At 33.8% G+C, this 20,040-nt stretch overlaps 1 protein-coding gene and 1 long non-coding RNA gene across 8 annotated transcripts in view; one reads left to right on the top strand and one right to left on the bottom strand.

Annotated features, from left to right (window-relative positions):
• Positions 1-3,221: 3,221 nt before the first annotated feature.
• The window catches only part of LOC110279830 (proline-rich extensin-like protein EPR1), a 44,883-nt gene continuing 28,064 nt past the window's right edge, over positions 3,222-20,040 (top strand). The window contains exon 1 of the mRNA XM_021139967.2: positions 3,222-6,191. Coding sequence (XP_020995626.2) covers positions 3,222-6,191 — 2,970 coding nt within the window. The remainder of the gene's footprint in view (positions 6,192-20,040) is intronic.
• Positions 16,677-19,718, bottom strand: LOC107483055 (uncharacterized). Of its 7 annotated transcripts, XR_008008096.1 has the most exons (4): positions 19,275-19,718; positions 18,789-18,810; positions 18,599-18,645; positions 16,677-17,771 (listed from the first exon to the last, which is right to left on the bottom strand). It is a non-coding gene; the product is annotated as an uncharacterized LOC107483055 (long non-coding RNA). The 7 variants fall into 7 exon arrangements; XR_008008093.1 differs by having other exon boundaries at positions 18,789-19,718; XR_008008091.1 differs by having other exon boundaries at positions 16,677-18,645.

Genomic DNA, 20,040 nt, shown 5'->3' with positions numbered 1-20,040 from the left:
ATGCAGCAAAATAGTAGGTGATAAAAAAGATAAGTGATAAGAAAATATATCTCACTTACTTATAAAAAAAAATGAAATATTTTATATATAACATTTTTATATTGTAATTATTCTTTTCTACCTAACATCACCCTTATATAACTAGTATTTACATTAAAGAATTCTCATCAATTTTTCATACTATGTGTTGACACATACCAAACATTATGTCACACATTCATATTTGGGATGACGTTTTCATTCCAACACTTGTTATATGTAGTTTTGTTCAATTTATTTGTATTTTCTTTATATGTTCACTTTAAAAATTTTAATTAGGTTAAGAAAATAATTAAAATATATTACTTATTAAATTAAAAGATAAATTATAAAATTATTTTTATAACAATACTAACTCTTTTTAATTATTTATAATTTTTCTCTCTCATCTATTAATTCAAAATATAACTGAATAAATGTTATAATATTATATTAATTTATTAAATAAATAATTATTTATGAAAAATGAAATTTCAAAACCTTGTCAAATAAGCTATATAGAGTCATTGAGTGCTAATAAATAGGACTTCTCCAACTTCTGAATTTCTACCCAATTCTTGAGTATATAACAAATATGCCAATTGTTAAAAAGTTTTAAAAAAATAGAAAATTTATCTTTTAACATAATAATAAAAGAAATATGTATACTTAATAATATACTAAAAAGTAAAAAATATATACATGCATGAGATGTATACAAAAATGATATATATAATATTTTTCCTATAGTCATTCTATGTATCTGTACCCTTTCCTTATTTTTAGTAGTTTACGACACATTTGAGAAAAAAAAAAGTTGGTAATTTTAAGAAAAAGGCAGTAATTTTTGCAAAAACAATAATGTGATAAATTTAAATAAGATGATTTCTTTTTTAAAAAAAATGACAATTATATCAAAGAACATAAAAAAATACAATAATAATAATAATACGAAAAGAATATTGTTAAAAAATAATTAAAAATGGGGAAAAACGAAAAGAAATTAAGAGAAAGAGAAAAAGACAAACAAATGTTAATTCCTAACATTATGATAAAATTCTTACATTATTTGACCCATGAATACACATGAATTAATTTAATGGACCAAAATTTGAGAATATGTCAATATATGATTTAGCCCCTTCAATAGTATATATGATCGTAATAAATACTATATATCCAACTTAGCTTGATTCCTTTACCGTACGGCATTGGAAATACTGTAAATCTAATAAGCATCACAAATTGCAAACTAAGTCTTGATTTAGTAAATTTTTTAGGAATAGTTTATAAAAGTTATTTTTTTAAAAGTTGTTATATTTATATTTGGTAAATTAAATTAAAAATAGTTTTTAATTTTTTAATTTTGATAAGTATAAGTCAATTTTAAAAAATTTTTATTAAGTACTTTTAAAAACATCTCTAACTTTTAAAAACTACAAATATAAATATATAAACTTTTAATTTATCAAATACAAAATAAAATATTTGTACTTTTAAAAAGTATAAATATTTTTTAAAATTTTTTTACCAAACTAAGTTTAAGTTATGCTGCTTTGATGCAAGTCTTATTATAACATATTATTAAGCGCCAACTAAATGATTTTTTATATTTAATTATAATATGTAAAACTGATATTCTTGGTTTTTCATAATGCTTTTAGTATTTAGAAGCAGCTAGCCAGCCACTAAGCATCAGCTATCTTTCATTAATATAAAAATATAAAAAAATCTATCTACACATAAATTTATTTGCTATCAATATTTTGAGATTAAATCAAATTTACAATAATAATCCAAAAAACGTGTTTTCTGTCATTGATTTTGATTTCATACACATATGTAGTCCAATTTAACTTGCCTCTTCCAACGTAATTGTTGTATAATTAAACTGTATTTGGGAGTTAGTTTAAAAGAAGATGAAAGAAAATAATTAGTAAAAAATAAAATAGGAAAATATATAATGGAATAGTACAAAGGAAAGTCACCCTCTTATTTAAAAGTTTTTAATGCAATTGAGTGAAATAATAAAACTATGTATGTATACTTTTTTCTTCGTCTATAATACTACCCCTGTATATTATGAGTGTACTACTATTTTTATGTAATTAAAACTAAAAAGAAAAAAGGGATGGAAAAAATATGGCTTTCCTCTTCCCAACTAAAATTTAGTGGTGTTATTGTAATGTAATGTCTAAAATGGTGGTTTCTATCCTTCATTGACCTTGGAAATAATTAAGAACAAAATATTTGATTATTTGTTTTTGAAGAAAAAAATAATTAAATCTCTAACTTTTTAATTTAAAAAACATATAAGTTCTTGAATAATTGAAAATACAAAAATTTCTATGACTTTCTAAAATACAAGACATTTAAATTTTGTAGTCAAAAATATATAAAAATAAATCAATCTTTCGAAAAGATTTAGATACTTCGCATTTTAGAAAATAAATACTATTTTTATATTTTTTTAATTAGTTAAGGACTTATTTATTTTTAAAATAAAAAAAATTAATAACTTATTTATCATTAACTCTTGTTTTTGTCACACATATATAACACTTATTAATTGAATCTTTATGCACAGATATACTTATTTCGGTGGCAATTACGGCTAAACGTGTTAATAAACAGAGGGTAATATTAGTAGTTCACTGGTAAATGTAAAACTAGTTACCATAAGTTAAAGTACAAATGAAGTTTAATAAATAATTAAATAAAAAACATAAAAAAGATTGTTAGGGATAAAATAATTCATATGCAAAATAACTTAAAATTTGGGGATGGACATGATATAGTATTAGATCATGTAGGACTAAAATAGTTAGAATAACAAATTAAACCAAATTTTATTGTCTAACTCTTTAAAATAAAAATGATTTTTAATATATATAAGCTTGTAATTATTCACACTTTATGTTAAAAAAATTAAAGATTTTACACAATTACATCAGAGAACTTATATGTTAAAACGAAATTATCACTTTTTTTTATTTAATAATTTATACCTTTTAAGATAAATGAGTCACAAGTCACAACATTAATAACCATCGTGGACTATCATAAACACACAAGCAAGAATGCTTGGCCTATAAATTCATTACTTGCAACCCTGAGCAATGTCACCGATTCATAAGAAAAAGCTATAACTTGAGTGCACAATATAAACAAAAAAGATCGAAGTTATCACTTACAATAAAGTTATGGCCACTACAATCTATTTGATTTTCTTGAACATCCTCCTATTTGCTACTCTGATTAGCAGCTCCTACTCTGACGACAAAAAATCTCGTCCTCCAACATCTAAACAACCACCACCACCTCCTTGGTATCGACCACAATCACGGCCACCGCCACCACCCACCATTAAAAAACCTCGTCCTCCAACATTCAAACGACCACCACCACCTCCCAAGAAAAAACCTCGTCCTCCAACATCCAAACGACCACCACCGCCCCCGTGGTCTCGACCACGACCACGGCCACCGCCACCACCACCACCGCCTAAGAAAAAACCTCGTCCTCCAACTTCCAAACAACCACCACCACCTCCTTGGTATCGATCACGACCACCGCCACCACCTCCTGTGAAAATATCACCGCCACCGCCACCATTTCTTGTGTCTCAACCACCTTCGTCGCCGCCGTCACCATCTTCTGTTGATCGACCACCACCGCCACTGCCACCGCCACCACCACCACCTTCTATTCTGTCTCAACCACCACCGCCTAGTCCAAATCCCCCTTCTTCACCACCAAATTTTCGGCCACCACCTCCTATAGTAAACACCTCTTCTTTGCCACCTTTTTCTCCAAAACAACCCCCTAAGAAAAGTCCTCCTTCTACGCCTCTATCTCCAACGCAGCCTCCTAAAACAAATCCCCCTTCATCTCCACCTATTTCTTCAACACCACCTCCTAAGACAAACCCTCCTTCTTCTCCACCTTTGTCTTCAGTACCACCTCCAAAAACAAATGTTTCTTCTTCACCATATATTTCTCCAGTACAACCTCCTAATACAAACTCTTCTTCTCCACCCTTATCTCCAATGCAGCCTCCTAGGACAATCCCTTCATCTCCACCTATTTCTCCAACACTATCTCCAAAGATAAACCCTCCTTCCACTCCGCCTTTGTCACCAGCACCACCTCCAAAAACAAATGTTTCTTCTTCACCATTTATTTCTCCAGTACAACCTCCTAATACAAACTCTTCTTCTCCATCCTTGTCTCCAATGCAGCCCCCTAAGACAACTCCTCCATCATCTCCACCGATTTCTCCAATACTACCTCCCAAGATAAACCCTCCATCTTCTCCACTTTTGTCTCCAATACCTCCTGCAGAAATAAATCCTCCTTATTCACCACCTGTTTCTCCAGTATATCCTCCAAACACATACCCTCCTTCTTCTCCACCCTTGCCTCCAATACAACCTCCTAGGACAACTCCTCCATCATCTCCACCGATTTCTCCAATACTACCTCCTAAGATAAACCCTCCATCTTCTCCACCTTTGTCTCCAATACCACCTCCAGAAATTAATCCTCCTTCTTCACCACCTGTTTCTCCAGTATATCCTCCAGACGCATACCCTCCTTCTTCTCCACCCTTGTCTCCAATGCAGCCTCCTAAGACAACTCCTCCATCATCTCCACCGATTTCTCCAATACTACCTCCTAAGATAAACCCTCCATCTTCTCCACCTTTTTCACCAATACCTCCTCCAGAAATAAATCCTCCTTCTTCACCACCTGTTTCTCCAGTATATCCTCCAAACATATACCCTCCTTCTTCTCCACCTTTATCTCCAATGCAGCCTCCTAGGACGACTCCTCCATCATCTCCACCGATTTCTCCAAGACTACCTCCTAAGATAAACCCTCCATTTTCTCCAACTTTTTCACCAATACCTCCTCCAGAAATAAATCCTCCTTCTTCACCACCTGTTTCTCCAGTATATCCTCCAAACATATACCCTCCTTCTTCTCCACCTTTATCTCCAATGCAGCCTCCTAGGACGACTCCTCCATCATCTCCACCGATTTCTCCAATACTACCTCCTAAGATAAACTCTCCATCTTCTCCACCTTTGTCTCCAATACCTCCTCCAGAAATAAATCCTCCTTCTTCACCACCTGTTTCTCCAATATATCCTCCAAACACATACCCTCCTTCTTCTCCACCCTTATCTCCGATGCAGCCTCCTAGGACAACTCCTCCATCATCTCCACCGATTTCTCCAATACTACCTCCTAAGATAAACCCTCCATCTTCTTCACCTTTGTCTCCAATACCTCCTCCAGAAATAAATCCTCCTTCTTCACCACCTGTTTCTCCAGTATATCCTCCAAACGCATACCCTCCTTCTTCTCCACCCTTGTCTCCAATGCAGCCTCCTAGGACAACTCCTCCATCATCTCCACCGATTTCTCCAATACTACCTCCTAAGATAAACCCTCCATCTTCTCCACCTTTTTCTCCTATACCTCCTCCAGAAATAAATCCTCCTTATTCACCACCTGTTTCTCCAGTATATCCTCCAAACACATACCCTCCTTCTTCTCCACCCTTGCCTCCACTGCAGCCTCCAAGAAAAACTCCTCCATCATCTCCACCGATTTCTCCAATACTACCTCCTAAGATAAATCCTCCATCTTCTCCACCTTTGCCTCCAATACCTCCTCCAGAAATAAATCCTCCTTCCTCACCACCTGTTTCTCCAGTATATCCTCCAACCATATACCCTCCTTCTTCTCCACCCTTATCTCCAATGCAGCCTCCTAGGGCAACTCCATTATCTCCACCGATTTCTCCAATACTACCTCCTAAGATAAACCCTCCATCTTCTCCACCTTTTTCTCCAATACCTCCTCCAGAAATAAATCCTCCTTTTTCACCAGCTGTTTCTCCAGTATATCCTCCAAACACATACCCTCCTTCTTCTCCACTTATTTCTCCAAACCAACCCCCTAGGGTACAACCTCCTTCATCTCCGTCAATTACTCCGACACTACCTCCTATGATAAATCCCCCTTCTTCTCCACCTTTGTCTCCTCCAAAGACAAATCCTCCATCTTCTCCACATTTGTATCCAACGCCTCCTCCGAAAACAAATCATCCCTTTTATCCCCCTTCTTCACCTCCTAAAACAAGTCCCCCTTCATCTCCACCTATTTCTCCAACACTACCTCCTAAGATAAACACTCCTTTCTCTCCGCCTTTGTCTCCAGTACCACCTCCAAAAACAAATGTTTCTTCTTCACCATATATTTCTCCAGTACAACCTCCTAATACAAACTCTTCATTTCCACCTTTGTCTCCAATGCAGCCTCCTAGGACAACTCCTCCATCATCTCCACCGATTTCTCCAATACTACCTCCTAAGATAAACCCTCCATCTTCTCCACCCTTGTCTCCAATACCACCTCCTAAGATAAACCCTCCTTCTACTCCACTTTTGTCTCCTCCTAAGACACAACCTCCTTCATCTCCACCAATTTTTCCAATATTACCACCTAAAACAAATCCTCCTTCTTCTCCATCTTTGTCTCCAACACCACCTCCAAAAGTAAATCCTCCTTCTTCACCTCCTAAAGTCACTCCTTTTCCTCCTTCACCATCACCTCCGATTGTAACTCCTCCTCCTCCACCATCTCCGATTGTAACTCTTCCTTCTCCTCCACCTCTGGTTGTATCTCCTTCTTCTCCTCCTCTACCTCCTCCATTACCGCCAATTAGCACTTCTCCTCCTCCACCACCTCCAATTTTAACTCAACCTACACCACCTCCGATTGTAATTATTTATCCTCCTCTACCACCACCTCCTCATTTGACTCCACCTCCTCTATCACCTTCAGTTTTAACTGAACCTTCACCACCTCCAATTGTAACTCCTCTTTCCCCTTCACCACCATTGTCACCTCCGGTTGTAACTCAACCTCCACCACCTCCAATTGTAACTCCTCCTCCTCTTTCACCACCATTGCCACCTCCAATTATAACTCCTCCTCCTTCTTCACCACCACCTCCGATTGTAATTCCTCCTCTACCACCTCCGATTGTAACTCCTCCTCCTCTACCACCTCCAGTTTTAACACCTCCTTCACCACCACCATCACCTCCGATTATAACTCCTCCTCTTTTTTCACCACCACCTCCGATTGTAATTCCTCCTCCACCACCTCCAGTTTTAACACCACCACCACTTCCACCACCACCTCCTCTGATTACAATTCCTCCTCCACCACCTCCAACTATAATTCTTCCTCCACCACCTCCGCCACCACCACCTGAGTTGTCTCCACCTCCACCCCCACCACCTCGAATTGGATCTCCTCCACCACCACCTAAAACTTGTTCCATAAATACCTTTAAGTTAGGCATCTGTTCGAAGTTGGTGAATCCTTATAGGAAATATGTATTTTCGAATCAAATCATTTCTCACTTATGCTGCAGCCAATTTCACGGACTTGATAATTATGAGGCAGTTCTTTGCCTTTGCAAGTCAATTAAAAGCAAGATGTTAGGCATACCTTTTGTTGATACCCGGCTTTACCTAAAAATGGTGATGAGAACCTGTGGACGTAAGGTGCCTCGAAACTTCCAATGCACACGTTATTATTAATGATCAGAAATTAAACAACATGGATACAATGTACATGCCATCATGCTTGCATACATATTAACTATGTCTAAGTTTTAACTTTATATATATATATATATGATGAATGCGTAGTAGTCTTGGACGCAGTAACATATATGTGATCATGCATTATATAATGCCGAAGGAGACTTTTACATATATTACCAATAAAGGTTTTGGATAATAATCCAAATTATATACGGTTGTGTTGGATGTGTGGGAGACTACTCTTACCATCTTTCTACATTTATGTCTTTGTTTGTGTGATGAATAAATTTCCCTACTCTTTCAAAAGTGAGTTTATTAAATTCTTTTTCTCCATTTGTGTTGGAAGTTGTAATCTTTTTCTTTTCAATAATTTTTGTTTCTCTTCAAATATTGATTGATACTACATACGTATAAGAACTGCAATACGTTTAATTGAACAAATTGACCTTCGGAAATGAATAAGCAATAATTCACTACAACATTTTTCGTCTTAGACAACATTTAAAAAGTGTTGCCTAAAGATTAAAAAAGAGTTGCCTTTAATCTAAAGCAACACTTTTGGATCTGAAGCAACGCTTTAAGAGGGCGTTGCAGATGTAGTCGATGCATTAGGTCAAAGTAACGCTTTTTTGCTTCAAAAGCAACGCTTTTGAAAGCAACTCTTTAAAAGCGTTGTCTATTCTTAAACAAAGACAACGCTTTTGATCAGACTCTAATGCAACACTTATTGAGCATTCTCTTTTTTATTAACTTTTCAACTAGTTAAAAACGTTGCCTATTCTATTAGTATAGCAACCCTAGGCAGCGTTGCATATTGCGCTGAACTATGGCATCACTTTAGAAGCATTGCCATTTCTATTATTACTAAGGCATCAATACAGAGGCGTTGACTCTTCTATATTATTATTATTATTATTATTATTATTATTATTATTATAGAAAATATTTTTAAAACAATTACTTTTTCTTGTGATAGTACTAGGTACATTTTGTCACTATTCTTGTATTAGAGCGAAGTACTAGTAGGATACGTCAAACACCAAAACAACAATAAAAGAAAGCACTTAATATTACAATAACTATTATCACATATAAGCAACTATGAACAAATTAAAGATAATCAACCAACATGATTTCTAATTACCACAATGGCATCAGCCCAGCGAACTCAATATAACTCTAGTTTTGCCTCGTCAGTCATTTTTTAACATTGTTGATCTTTTTCCTCTCTATCAAAATATTTTCAACCTAAGCTACCAAAGCACTATGTGTAGCAACAACATTTTTAGCCATAGATTCTGCTTCAATGCGTGCAAGCTCTTCACTGACTACGTCAGAAGCATCTCCGGTAGCAAGGGCAACAACCGCTTGGACATTGTTACTGGTTTCTTTGGCTGGAACAATCGTGTATAACCTTGAATACCCCCACCCGCCCCCAAAAATGAAAAAAATGAATGAAATTGGAAACCAAAAGTAATTAAGAAACAACTAAAGAGGGGAGGAGGAGTAACAAGTAGGAGAAATCAAATTTAGTTTGAAATATGACATACCAAATGCAAGAGCTATTATACCCTATTCACCAGCAAAGAGGTCAGCTACTAGTGCAGGACAAGCATTAGGGTGTATCTTTTCAATGTCGATAAACCTGAAAACTTTGTACATTGTCTACACATCAATCATTCAGTTTGATGAATGCAAACAAAACATTTTAATGTAACTTGAATCAAGAGTATAGTTGAGCATATCAAGGAAACAAGTTAAGAAACCTTTTTATCAGCTTCAGGAAGTTATCTCTTCTCCATGGCTATTTTTTAACTAACAAGATCTTGGCGTGATAAAGGGCTGTAGAAATGAATATAGGAGAGAAGGGAGATCATCATTATATCTAATGCTATAGCAAATTCTAGACAGAGGGTAATAAATAAGATGAATATTGCAAGTCTTAAAAGAAAATATATATATTTTGGGGTATTGCAATAACTCTGATTTTGGAATGGTAATGCATTACCAAAGATAGATAAGTAACCATAAATGCATACCTTTCAGGAGAGAAGTAAAATGACCACTGTTTTCATCTGTGGACAACTGTATATTACGTCTTGAATTGCTTTCAATAAGTCCAGCTTCTGCGAAACCTATGACATCAATATTTTTTACACATGATACTCTTATACAAATAGGTGAGTTGTTAAGTATATGTATTAAAATGTCCTATTCTAACCTTGAATAGAAGAAAAATTAGGGTCTTTTGGGGGTGATATCATCAAAAGAACAATATACATAAAAAAAGGTGCAAAAGAATAACATACACATATAAAAGCAAATAAGTATGAGATAGAAATATCTTACGAGGTCATGACGTAACAATTTGCTATATATGCCAAAGATCCGTAAATATTGTTTATCAATATCCTTCAAGAGAAAAATAAAGACCAAACACGAATATTAACAATTAACCATTTAAAAATCAAATAAAAATAATTCAAGAGCACAAACCAAAGCATTAGAAAGAAAATGAAGGAGATTTTTATTAGTATGGCGTAGTTACTTCAAGTACAAGCATGGATCCAAGTGACAACTAACTATTTTCTAAAAATAAAGGAGTTTTTAGAATTTTTGTGAGAAGGACAGAATTTGATAGTAGTATTAATTATTATATTAGATATATGACATATGTATATACTCACATCATTCCTTAGTTCTGAACATATGAAACTTGCTATATATATATATATATATTTTATTGGGAAATATAACAAGAAAGAATGGGCTAATTAATTTATAAGAATAATATATAATTGATTTCAAAGCGATCAAAATTCATCATGCATGCAGCATCATATTAACAATGAATCCCCAAAAGAACTAAAGAAATTCATGATACTTAAAATATGTACTCTGTTTTATACATTTCTAAAACATCATCTCCCTTAATAGTCAAACATTATCTCTATTAAAGATTGATGAATCTATATTTTACGATAATTTTTTGTTAGAATTGAGAGGATTTTATCATATAAACCTACACTTATTCCATTAAATAGCATGCTTTTGAGCTTTCCTCCTAAATTGTGTTTGATTATGAAAACATGCTCTTTTGTGCCTAATTTAACCTATTTTATTCCATTTGCCTTCCATTCGATACCTTGATGTTGTTTGTGAGTGATTTCAGATGTATAAGGTAGGAATGGCTTGGTGAGAATGGAAGAGGAGCATGCAAGGAGGAGGAAGCATGAAGAAACAAAGGAAAAGAGCAAAGTGATGTGTGCGTGTGCACAGTTTCTTGTGCGTACACACAGGTAGCAAAGCAAGGTGAAGTGTGCGCGCACATAGCATCTTGCGCGTCGCATGATCATCCAAAGTATCGCGAAGTGTGCGTGCGCACAACCTCTTGTGCGTACGCACAACCTGAGATTTCGGCCAAGTGTGCGTGCGCACATGTCTGTGCGTATGCACAAGTACCCGCACATGCCTTTATTAAAAACACATGTGACTCGTGTTTTGAGGGGGCTTGGAGGCCCAATTCTGATGGCTATAGCTCATATTGCAAGGGGCAAACATTGTAGAAGGGAGTATATCATTAGTGTAGTTTTAGATAGTAGTAGGAGGCTTTAGGTTTAGTTTTCTTTAAGTTTTCTCTCAACACCATTAGGGTTTATATTAGGGTTTTACACTTCAAGTGCCATTTTCCATTTTTTATCTTGGATTTTGCTAGTCTCCATTGTAAGTATCTCTTAATTACTACTCTTTATATTTACAATTTTGATATTCTTTCTTGTAGTTAAAGTCATATTGTTAATACATATACTTTTTGCAATTTTGATCTCTTGTTGATGATTTTGATGATTGATGATTGTTATATGCTTGGTTGAGTTGCTATTGTTGCTTTTGATTAATTGTTGCTCATAGTTTCAAGCATTTTCCCAATTTTGTCATGATTTGTGTTTATGCCTACCAAGTGTTTGTGGAAATGTCAAGTTTGATTATGGGATAAATTTTCACCTCTTGGCTTGGGAAAAATGAGCATATGGGTTCCTGGAGTGGGAATGTCCAATATTTAGTGATAATTCTTGGATTGTTAATTGTTCTTGTTTCCACTAACGCTAACTTGTTGCTAAGGCAATTAGCAAGTGAGTTAGGATTTGTGGATTAAAAACAACTATGCTCACTTGACTTACTCTTTGATGTAAGGGTTAACTAAGTGAGATTAATCCTTACAATTGTCATACTTGTGGTTGCAACAAGGAAAGGAACCCCTAGCTCATCCCAAGCCAAGATTCCATTTATGCTTTGAATCACACACACACATACATACATCAATCACTTTTATATCTTACTTGTTCATAGCACATAGCTAGTTCTTTAATTTCTTTATTAGTTCATTACTTGAAATTTTGAGTGTTCTTTTATTCCTTTAATTGTTTATCTCTTCATTGAAAATCCCTTTTGTCTTCATAACCGAAATTGTGCACTCATTAATCACTAGTCCTTGGGAGACGACCCGGGAATTGAAACTCCCGGAATTATATTTGTTTTGAATAGTGACAATTTGTCCTTCTAAACTTTGATGGTGGTCGATTGTCGGGTTGGGTCTATACTTGCAATGCTAATTCCATCATTTTATGAGGAAAATTCCTAACCCGCTTTAAGGCCACGCACCAAAGATCTACCTTATCTACAAGTTTAGCAGCATCGTATATATGATATACACAGTGTGTTCAAATTTCACTTAATCCTCGTTTCAGTATAGATCCTCAGCTATTCATTTCACAGTAGCTTAGTAGAAAATGGATTATTATATATGGATTGTTAACTCTCCAATACAAATATTTTTCAGAGACATTTAGAGAAGCTCAAAACTTTCATCTTCTATTTTTTTTCTTTGCCCGGATTTAGTCACTACCAGTATGCTTGAAAGTTGAAACATTTCAAAATAAATAAATATCATTAATGACAATTATGATAACTAATAAATAATAGTAATTACTAAAACAAGAAGTACATTGTTAGTGACTGAACAAAGTAAAACAGATTTCATTAGTAATAAGGACCGCATAGAAGCACGCACTTTGTTGAAGAAACATATCTCTTCTGCTACCATTTTTGTTCTTCTACAAACATACTAGCATGAATTTCATAACTACCATTGACTATAAATTTTATGTATTGCAAAACAGAAAAGTTCAGAGAGCCTGAAGGTGGGAGAAAGGCTTGTACGAAGAGTAAAAGACTTGTGAAAAAAATACAAAAGTACAAGATCAGTAAGAAAATTAGAAGTGATCCTTCCATTATTTTTCTCAAATAAGTTCAAACTCACTATAACAAGTCATCAAAATCTTCTACTCCATCATATAATCATAATCATCAGTACCTGTGGAAACACAAAGAAAGCATCACGAGCTTTGAGGATGAAACAGAGTCATCATTGAAAATAGCAACAGCAACAATATCACCAGTATTAGAATTAGGGATAAAATCACCAAAAAACACTAAAACAAAAAAAGGGAAAGGAAAGAGGCAGCATCATACCAACTGTGATGGCAATATAGATGAACACAAAAAGAGAGGAACATGATTTTTTTTGTCTCCGGACCACTTTTTCAGCCCCTTATCCGATGTCTCCCATTCCAGCCACCAAGGTTTCCGCAATTCCATGGCCTTAGCAATGATGCCGATTGTGAAGCTGGTGCTGCCTTCGAGCTATACAACGACGACGGTGACAGAAGTGATTTACAGCCTCTGTTGTTGGCTATTGCAGAGTTTCTGTTAGGTTTGTGATTTGACCAGCTTTTGGAACAGTGAGAGTAGAGCTGAATAAATTTAAAGTTAATGCACACAACAACAAGTTTAAGAAAAAATTATGATTCAAAACACAAAAGGTGTTAAAATATAGTAGAGAAAGAATGGTAGAATCATCAGTACCTGCAAAAGAATGCCAAAAATGATAATCTCACAAAAAACGCGAGCAGTGATAATTGAACAGTGACCGGCGGTGATGAACACAAGCAGAGAGGATCGAAGCTCAATGAAAGAGGAGTAGAGGATCGAAGATCAATTAGCAGAAGATTGAAGCTCAACGAGCAGAGAATCGAAGCTCAAAAGGAAGAGGAGTAGAGGATCGAAGCTCAACGAGCAGAGAATTGAAGCTCATTCGTGAGCAGAGATTGAGATCAAAGCTCATTCGCAAGCAGAGATTGAGATTGAAACTCATTCGCTAGCAGAGATTGAGATTAAAGCTCAATAAAGGAACGCTCGTCATCATCTAATGGATTGAAGAACCAGAGAGGAATGAATAATTTGGAATGGATTGGGGTTAGGGATTTCGTTAGGGTTGGGGTTTTGCCAGGAACGAGAGACTCTTCTTTCTTCTTGTCCCCCTTTTTTCTCAGCACAATAGTTAGCCTTGCCGTTTGGGTTTTTTTGTTTTTTAAAGAAACATTAAAAATTTTAGGTAACACTTGAGAAGTGAAATTTAAAATAAATTGAAAGACAACTCTTAAAAAGAGTAATATATTATTTTTATAATGGTTGTTTTTGTATATTTAATAGAACAACACTTGATAAGTGTCTCCTAATTTATCAACAACATGACCCATATTGTGTTGATTAAAAATTCGTTGTTATAATTTTATTTTGTTGCTACTAGTATAAAGAGTTGCCTATATGTATTAGACAATTTTTTAAAGTGTTATCTTGAACATATGTTGCAATAGCCAACAAATGTTGTAGTGATTCCAAAGGCATGCACGCTAGTAGACTACTAAAAATTTTGAACTTTAGGGTTACTAACATTTAATAGTTAAATTAAATTAATTTATATATGTTCCTCTACTACTACGTAATGAGAAAATGTATTTACTTTAACAAGTTGATTTTCTAATATCCATCTAATGGTGATAGATATTTAATACCAAACATTTGCATGCATGTCACGAGATTGAAACAGGTGATGAGCAGATACTACCACAAATTTGAGTTGAGACAACTTTTTAAAAACGTTCTCTATAATAAAGAGAACTGTTGTCTTTAATCAAATGCAATATTTTTTGACAAAATGCAACATTTTTTAGGAGTTGGTTATACAATCATTACTACTACAAGAAAAAGTAATATTTGTAATAAAAAAATTATTGTAAAAAATAATATTTTAAAACAAAAGAATTTTGTAATAAAAAAATGGTCATTGCAGTATGTCCCGTTACAAAAAGTTTTTGTAGTAAAAAATGAAACTGCTACAATTTAAAGTAATATTTTGTAACAAATGTTTCAGATACAAAAAACCAAAAGTCGTTACAAAAGTGAAAACAAATTTTGATCTTCAAAATATTTTTTGTGACAATATATTTTTTCCTATCATAAATTTTTGTTACAAAATGTAACTTGATTTCGTAACATTTTTTTCTTTCGTTACAAAACACTATTAATTTTTTTAATACAAATTACACGCATAATTTGCCAAATTATATTATTTTTTAATTAATTAATATATTAACTAATTTACTCAACAAGTCAATATTTATATAATATATAATAACAAAAATAGTTCAAATATCTTTCATTTAACTAAGATTGTTTTATAAATCTTCAATATATAAACTTTAAAGTACAAACTAACAAGACACATTGAAGAACCCTAATGAACTATATAGATACATAGGACAAGAAAAACAAGAAATTATAAATCTGCAAAATATAAACTACAAATTACAAATTTCATCATGTTCATACAGCTCCTTTCTCATGGAGAAGCTTCTAGTAAGTGCCACACACCTGAAAAGACCACTAACCAAAAAACACTAGCTTAAGAAACAAGATTTGTTTTTCCTTTAAAAATGCACAGGAAAAACAAAAAACTATACTCGTATTATTCAACAATGAATACAAACTCTAAAATTCTTACCATGTCCTTTTCCATCAAACACATTTAGATATTGACACAAAGTACATGCTAAAGACAAATAGAAAGAAGATAATAAGATACTTTAAAGAAAAGTAAAAACCAAAAATAATAGAATGGCTCAAAAGATCTCTAGTATAGAGTACAATTAAAGGAGTTATAGAAACTAAAAATAACGCTCAAGGCCAAACAATTTACCAAACTCTTTTCAACCTTTCCAGCATCACATCAATTCAGAATCAAACAAATTTCAATATTGAATCTACCATATAACGCTAAGGTTCATCTTTAATTTTATGAACTCATAACTGTCACTGAGACATTTTCAACACTCTATCTTCTTTTCTGTTTTTAATATAGCAAATAGACTCAGAATTGCGCAAACTTTATGTCCAGGCGTTCATCTTGAAATAAGTTTTCTAACAAATTAAAGATCATAATTTTCTGATTTATTTAGCCTTAGGAATAGAGGAAAAACAGTGACTGCTCTGTAGTGTGTAAAACCAAAAAACAGCAGCAGCATGACTACAACAAATAAGAGTTTTCACAACGGTCAAAAACCTTTGCCGTAGATTGAAAAACCGTTCCTAAAACTTTAGGCAACGCTTTGGCAACGATTTTTGACCTGTGGTATATGCGGCCGTTGCCAATGCTCAAAGGCAACGGTTTTTTACCTAAGGCAACGGTAACAAAAAAACCGTTGCCAAAGTTACTAGCATAGACAACGGTTTTGAAAAAAAAATTTATACAACGATTTTGAACCGTTACTCGATAAGCAACGGTTTTAAACCATTCTCTTTCATGACATAATAGGTTAAATCCATAACTGGATAGGCAACGGTTTTAAATTATTATAGTTTTATTATTCACAAAACCAACAGTTTTAAAGCATTGCCAGTAGCATTTTTTAGCAACAGTTTTAATACTATTGTCATTTTTTAGTTGTCTTTGACAACGGTTTTAACACCATTATCTTTTGTAACTTTTAACGACAGTTTTTTGTAATATATAATTCTTTATTTACAATAGTTTTCTCATGAATAAAAATAGTTCTAACTTTTTTTTTAATTTAATGTCAATAAATAATCTAAACTATTTGAATCAAATTACTAAAGAAAACTAATTGAACATTTACCAACAAATTTGACTTATAAAAATTGTTATAAAATCTATAATCACAATATATCATCATTGCAAAATAACATAATACTAGTCTAGGTCATAACTAATTTTACTTATATCATCATTTTTCAAAATACAAAAATACTATAGCCTAAGGGTGACAATTTCTTCATTTTTCTTCAACAAAGTTGGTGTGGTAACCCAGCTTGAGTGGACTCTCTTGGCTTTAATGGTAACTGCTCCACGTAAAGAACTAGAAAGAATCTTAAATCTGATCTTTATATGTATAAACATTTTTGGCAAATTAGAAAACCTGAATAATAAGCATTAAAAAGACAAACACAAAGTTATGTACCAACCTTGTCTGGCAAATTTAAAGACAGTATATACTTCATACTATAAAAGTTCTGATTTGAACCCAATGAGCAAAGGCTAAGTTAGAAAAAACTCAATTATATTAGTATCTTCCTTAATTATGAATTAAGAAAAAGAAAGAATGAAAAGGATGGGAGCAGAGACCATGTTCTTTGCTTGAGAAGCTAGAGTGCTTTGGTTGAAAGAACCTACCTACATGGAAGAATAAATCTCTTAGTTAAAATAAAAATGCATAAACTAAGAAGTTCCACACCAGGTGAGTTAATAACCCAAAAGAAATTGAGGTTAATTCACGTGATCCATCAATAATAACTAATAATAATACAATCTCACTAAACTAATTAGTATAGCATAATAAGCAATAATAAGTATATAGCTATGCTCCTCACAGTAATTACAACGAACTGAACTAGTATAGCATAATAAGCCAAGAGAAAAGACGTAGTATTATATAGTTTCATTCGTTCAAGTATTTGTTAATAAGTATATAGCTATGCTCCTCAAAATCGACTTAACCCCGCAGTTTTGGAGTAACTTGCAAATATAAGCATCAATGCCAACTAAAAAATCACAAACAAAATGTAAGATTTGAAGATAATTTGATACCACAAACAGATTTGTCAAATGTCAATACACAAACAATGCTCAAATATATCATGAAGACAAAATCATCCTTGCTGGTGGCCGACTAACAGGTTCTCCTCTGGCAGCCTTCACCAGCAGAGGATCTGAAGACAAAATCACCACAAAAATCATGAATTTCTCTTGCTTAAATGAGTATAATCAAGAAAATGAAAGAGTAATCAAGAGAAAGAAATGCTTATAAAAGTCTCCCAAATTTGAACAATATTACTCATTTCTATAAAACATACAAATGAATATTAATTGTTAACAGAACTTTTTCCCCTCTTTTTCCATGCCTTCAATCAATCAAATTCAACAATCTCCATTAATTGATTCATCTCAATGACTCAAAAATATATGAATTACCTTCTCTTAGAACCCTATAACAATTTGCACCACTATCTAAAGCAACAAATTTGTTAAAACTGGATGCTATTAGGAACCAGCAATGTCACCTTTATTATCACACAGATAAAGTAGCTACATTACCACTTCAAAAAATAAATGAATTGAGAGAAAAATAAAAAAGAAAAAGAAGCTAAATTGAACAAAATGAAGAGCATAATGAGAAGAAAGAAAAAACTGTGGTACCGGAAGAAGAGGCAGAGCAAGTGACGGAGAGGTGCAGTTTTGGGTTGAAAGGGAGTGAAAGTGTAGCGTTTAAGGCATTAGAATGTGGAAACAAAGAAGAAGATTTCCATCCAACAAAACCAATGAAAGTGTTAATGGAAGTAGAAGCCAGTGTAGCGTTTAAGGCATTAGAATGTTTGTTTGCTCAACTAATAAATGACCTTTTTTCTCTATTTTATTCTTTTCCTTTTATTTTTATTTCTTTCTTTCTTTCCTACCCGGATTCCTTCAATATTGTACCACACAAATCACCTTGTCCTACTTGTAAAAGAAAAGAACATATTGAGGTTGCAACTTGCACCTGAAAGGAGCTTTTGAAGAGTAGCACAAGCTTCCTTCCACGCTGGCCTTCCAGGGGATACAAACATATTTAGATTAGGGTGTTTCAATTACAACACAACATGGAAACCAATTATTGTCCTATGCAATGAATATGAAAGTAAAAGAACTAAACCACAATGTCAAGCTACTAATAATAATGAATAACTGACCTTTGCCAACGATCAGACCAAGCTGCTTCAAGGTAAGTGTATGAAAAGGTTCCAGTTTGGTGAAATTGAGTATGAGGACAATTGGAAGAAAAATAAGAATATTAAAAAGTCCAAGAAATCCAAGCAACCCCTTACTAACACAACACTGTCTTTCTCAAAACAAATACTAAATAATAAGTTAAGGGACTAAATCAAAAGTCATATTTGAGCCATGTTCCATTTCTTTGAAAGAAGCTTATTCATGTAGAAGCTTAACTATAACAGCAGGGTTCTACTTTGTTAACAAATTAATAGAAGCTTAACAATACAGTAGGACTTTTCGTTATACAAATATTGAGTGTAGATGATAAATAAAATAATTTGGATCAAGAATGTTAGAGTATTGCAATGGTTAGGTTCCTTCTGCACTTCTAATCGGTAAAATTCTTCAAATCAAAATAGAAACCAAATCAATTAAACTCATAGAATAAGAGACATTTGAGTTACCTAAACAGAGGTTGAGCCACAATGAGGAGGCAGAGAACCAGTGACAGGGGATTCAGAAGCAGAACCAGTGACAGGGGGTTCAGAAGCAGCGATGTCTAGAGGGACGACGGCTGACAGCAGAAGCAGCAAAGCAGAAGCAGAAGCTTCGATGGCGGTAGCTCGCGGAGACAGGGACGCTCCTCCGCTACAGCGACGACAGTGCTGGCGAAGACTCCACGAACGGCGACGATGAGGGTTCCCTCCCCGCTCGCGTTCGGCCTCTCTCTCTCCTTTTGAACTCTGCGCGCCTCTCTCTCTCTCTTCCCATCGTGACCCGCGGCTCGGTGGCAACATGGCAGCAGTGATGGGCTGAACGGTGGCGACATGACGGATGCTCCCTCTCTTCCTCTCTGTCATCTCTGTGTTTGTATGTGGTGTGTGTTATGTGAGGGGGATGAGGGAAGTGCTGAGGGTAGTGTGTGAAATAGAAGTAGGGTTAGATAAAAATTAGGGTTAGGTTATGGTTTGATTTGGGTACTTTTGAATTAAGAGTGCCTAATTTTAATAAAAACAGGATATAATTAATTTTTTTATTCATAAATTTTAAAGTATTAAATTATAAAAATATTAATTATTTAAATTAAATTATATAAAATTTTTATTATTTTATAATTATTAAAATTTATAATTTAAATATAAAAAATTATTTAATAATTAGGGACTTAGAGCTAGTAGAGGAAGAAAAATATCAAAGTTATGTGTTTTGTTCTATAAAGAGTTTTTCAAA

The sequence above is a fragment of the Arachis duranensis genome, chromosome 4 (genome assembly GCF_000817695.3).
Source record: "Arachis duranensis cultivar V14167 chromosome 4, aradu.V14167.gnm2.J7QH, whole genome shotgun sequence".
NCBI lineage: Eukaryota > Viridiplantae > Streptophyta > Magnoliopsida > Fabales > Fabaceae > Arachis > Arachis duranensis.
This window is presented reverse-complemented; position numbering and strand designations above follow the sequence as displayed.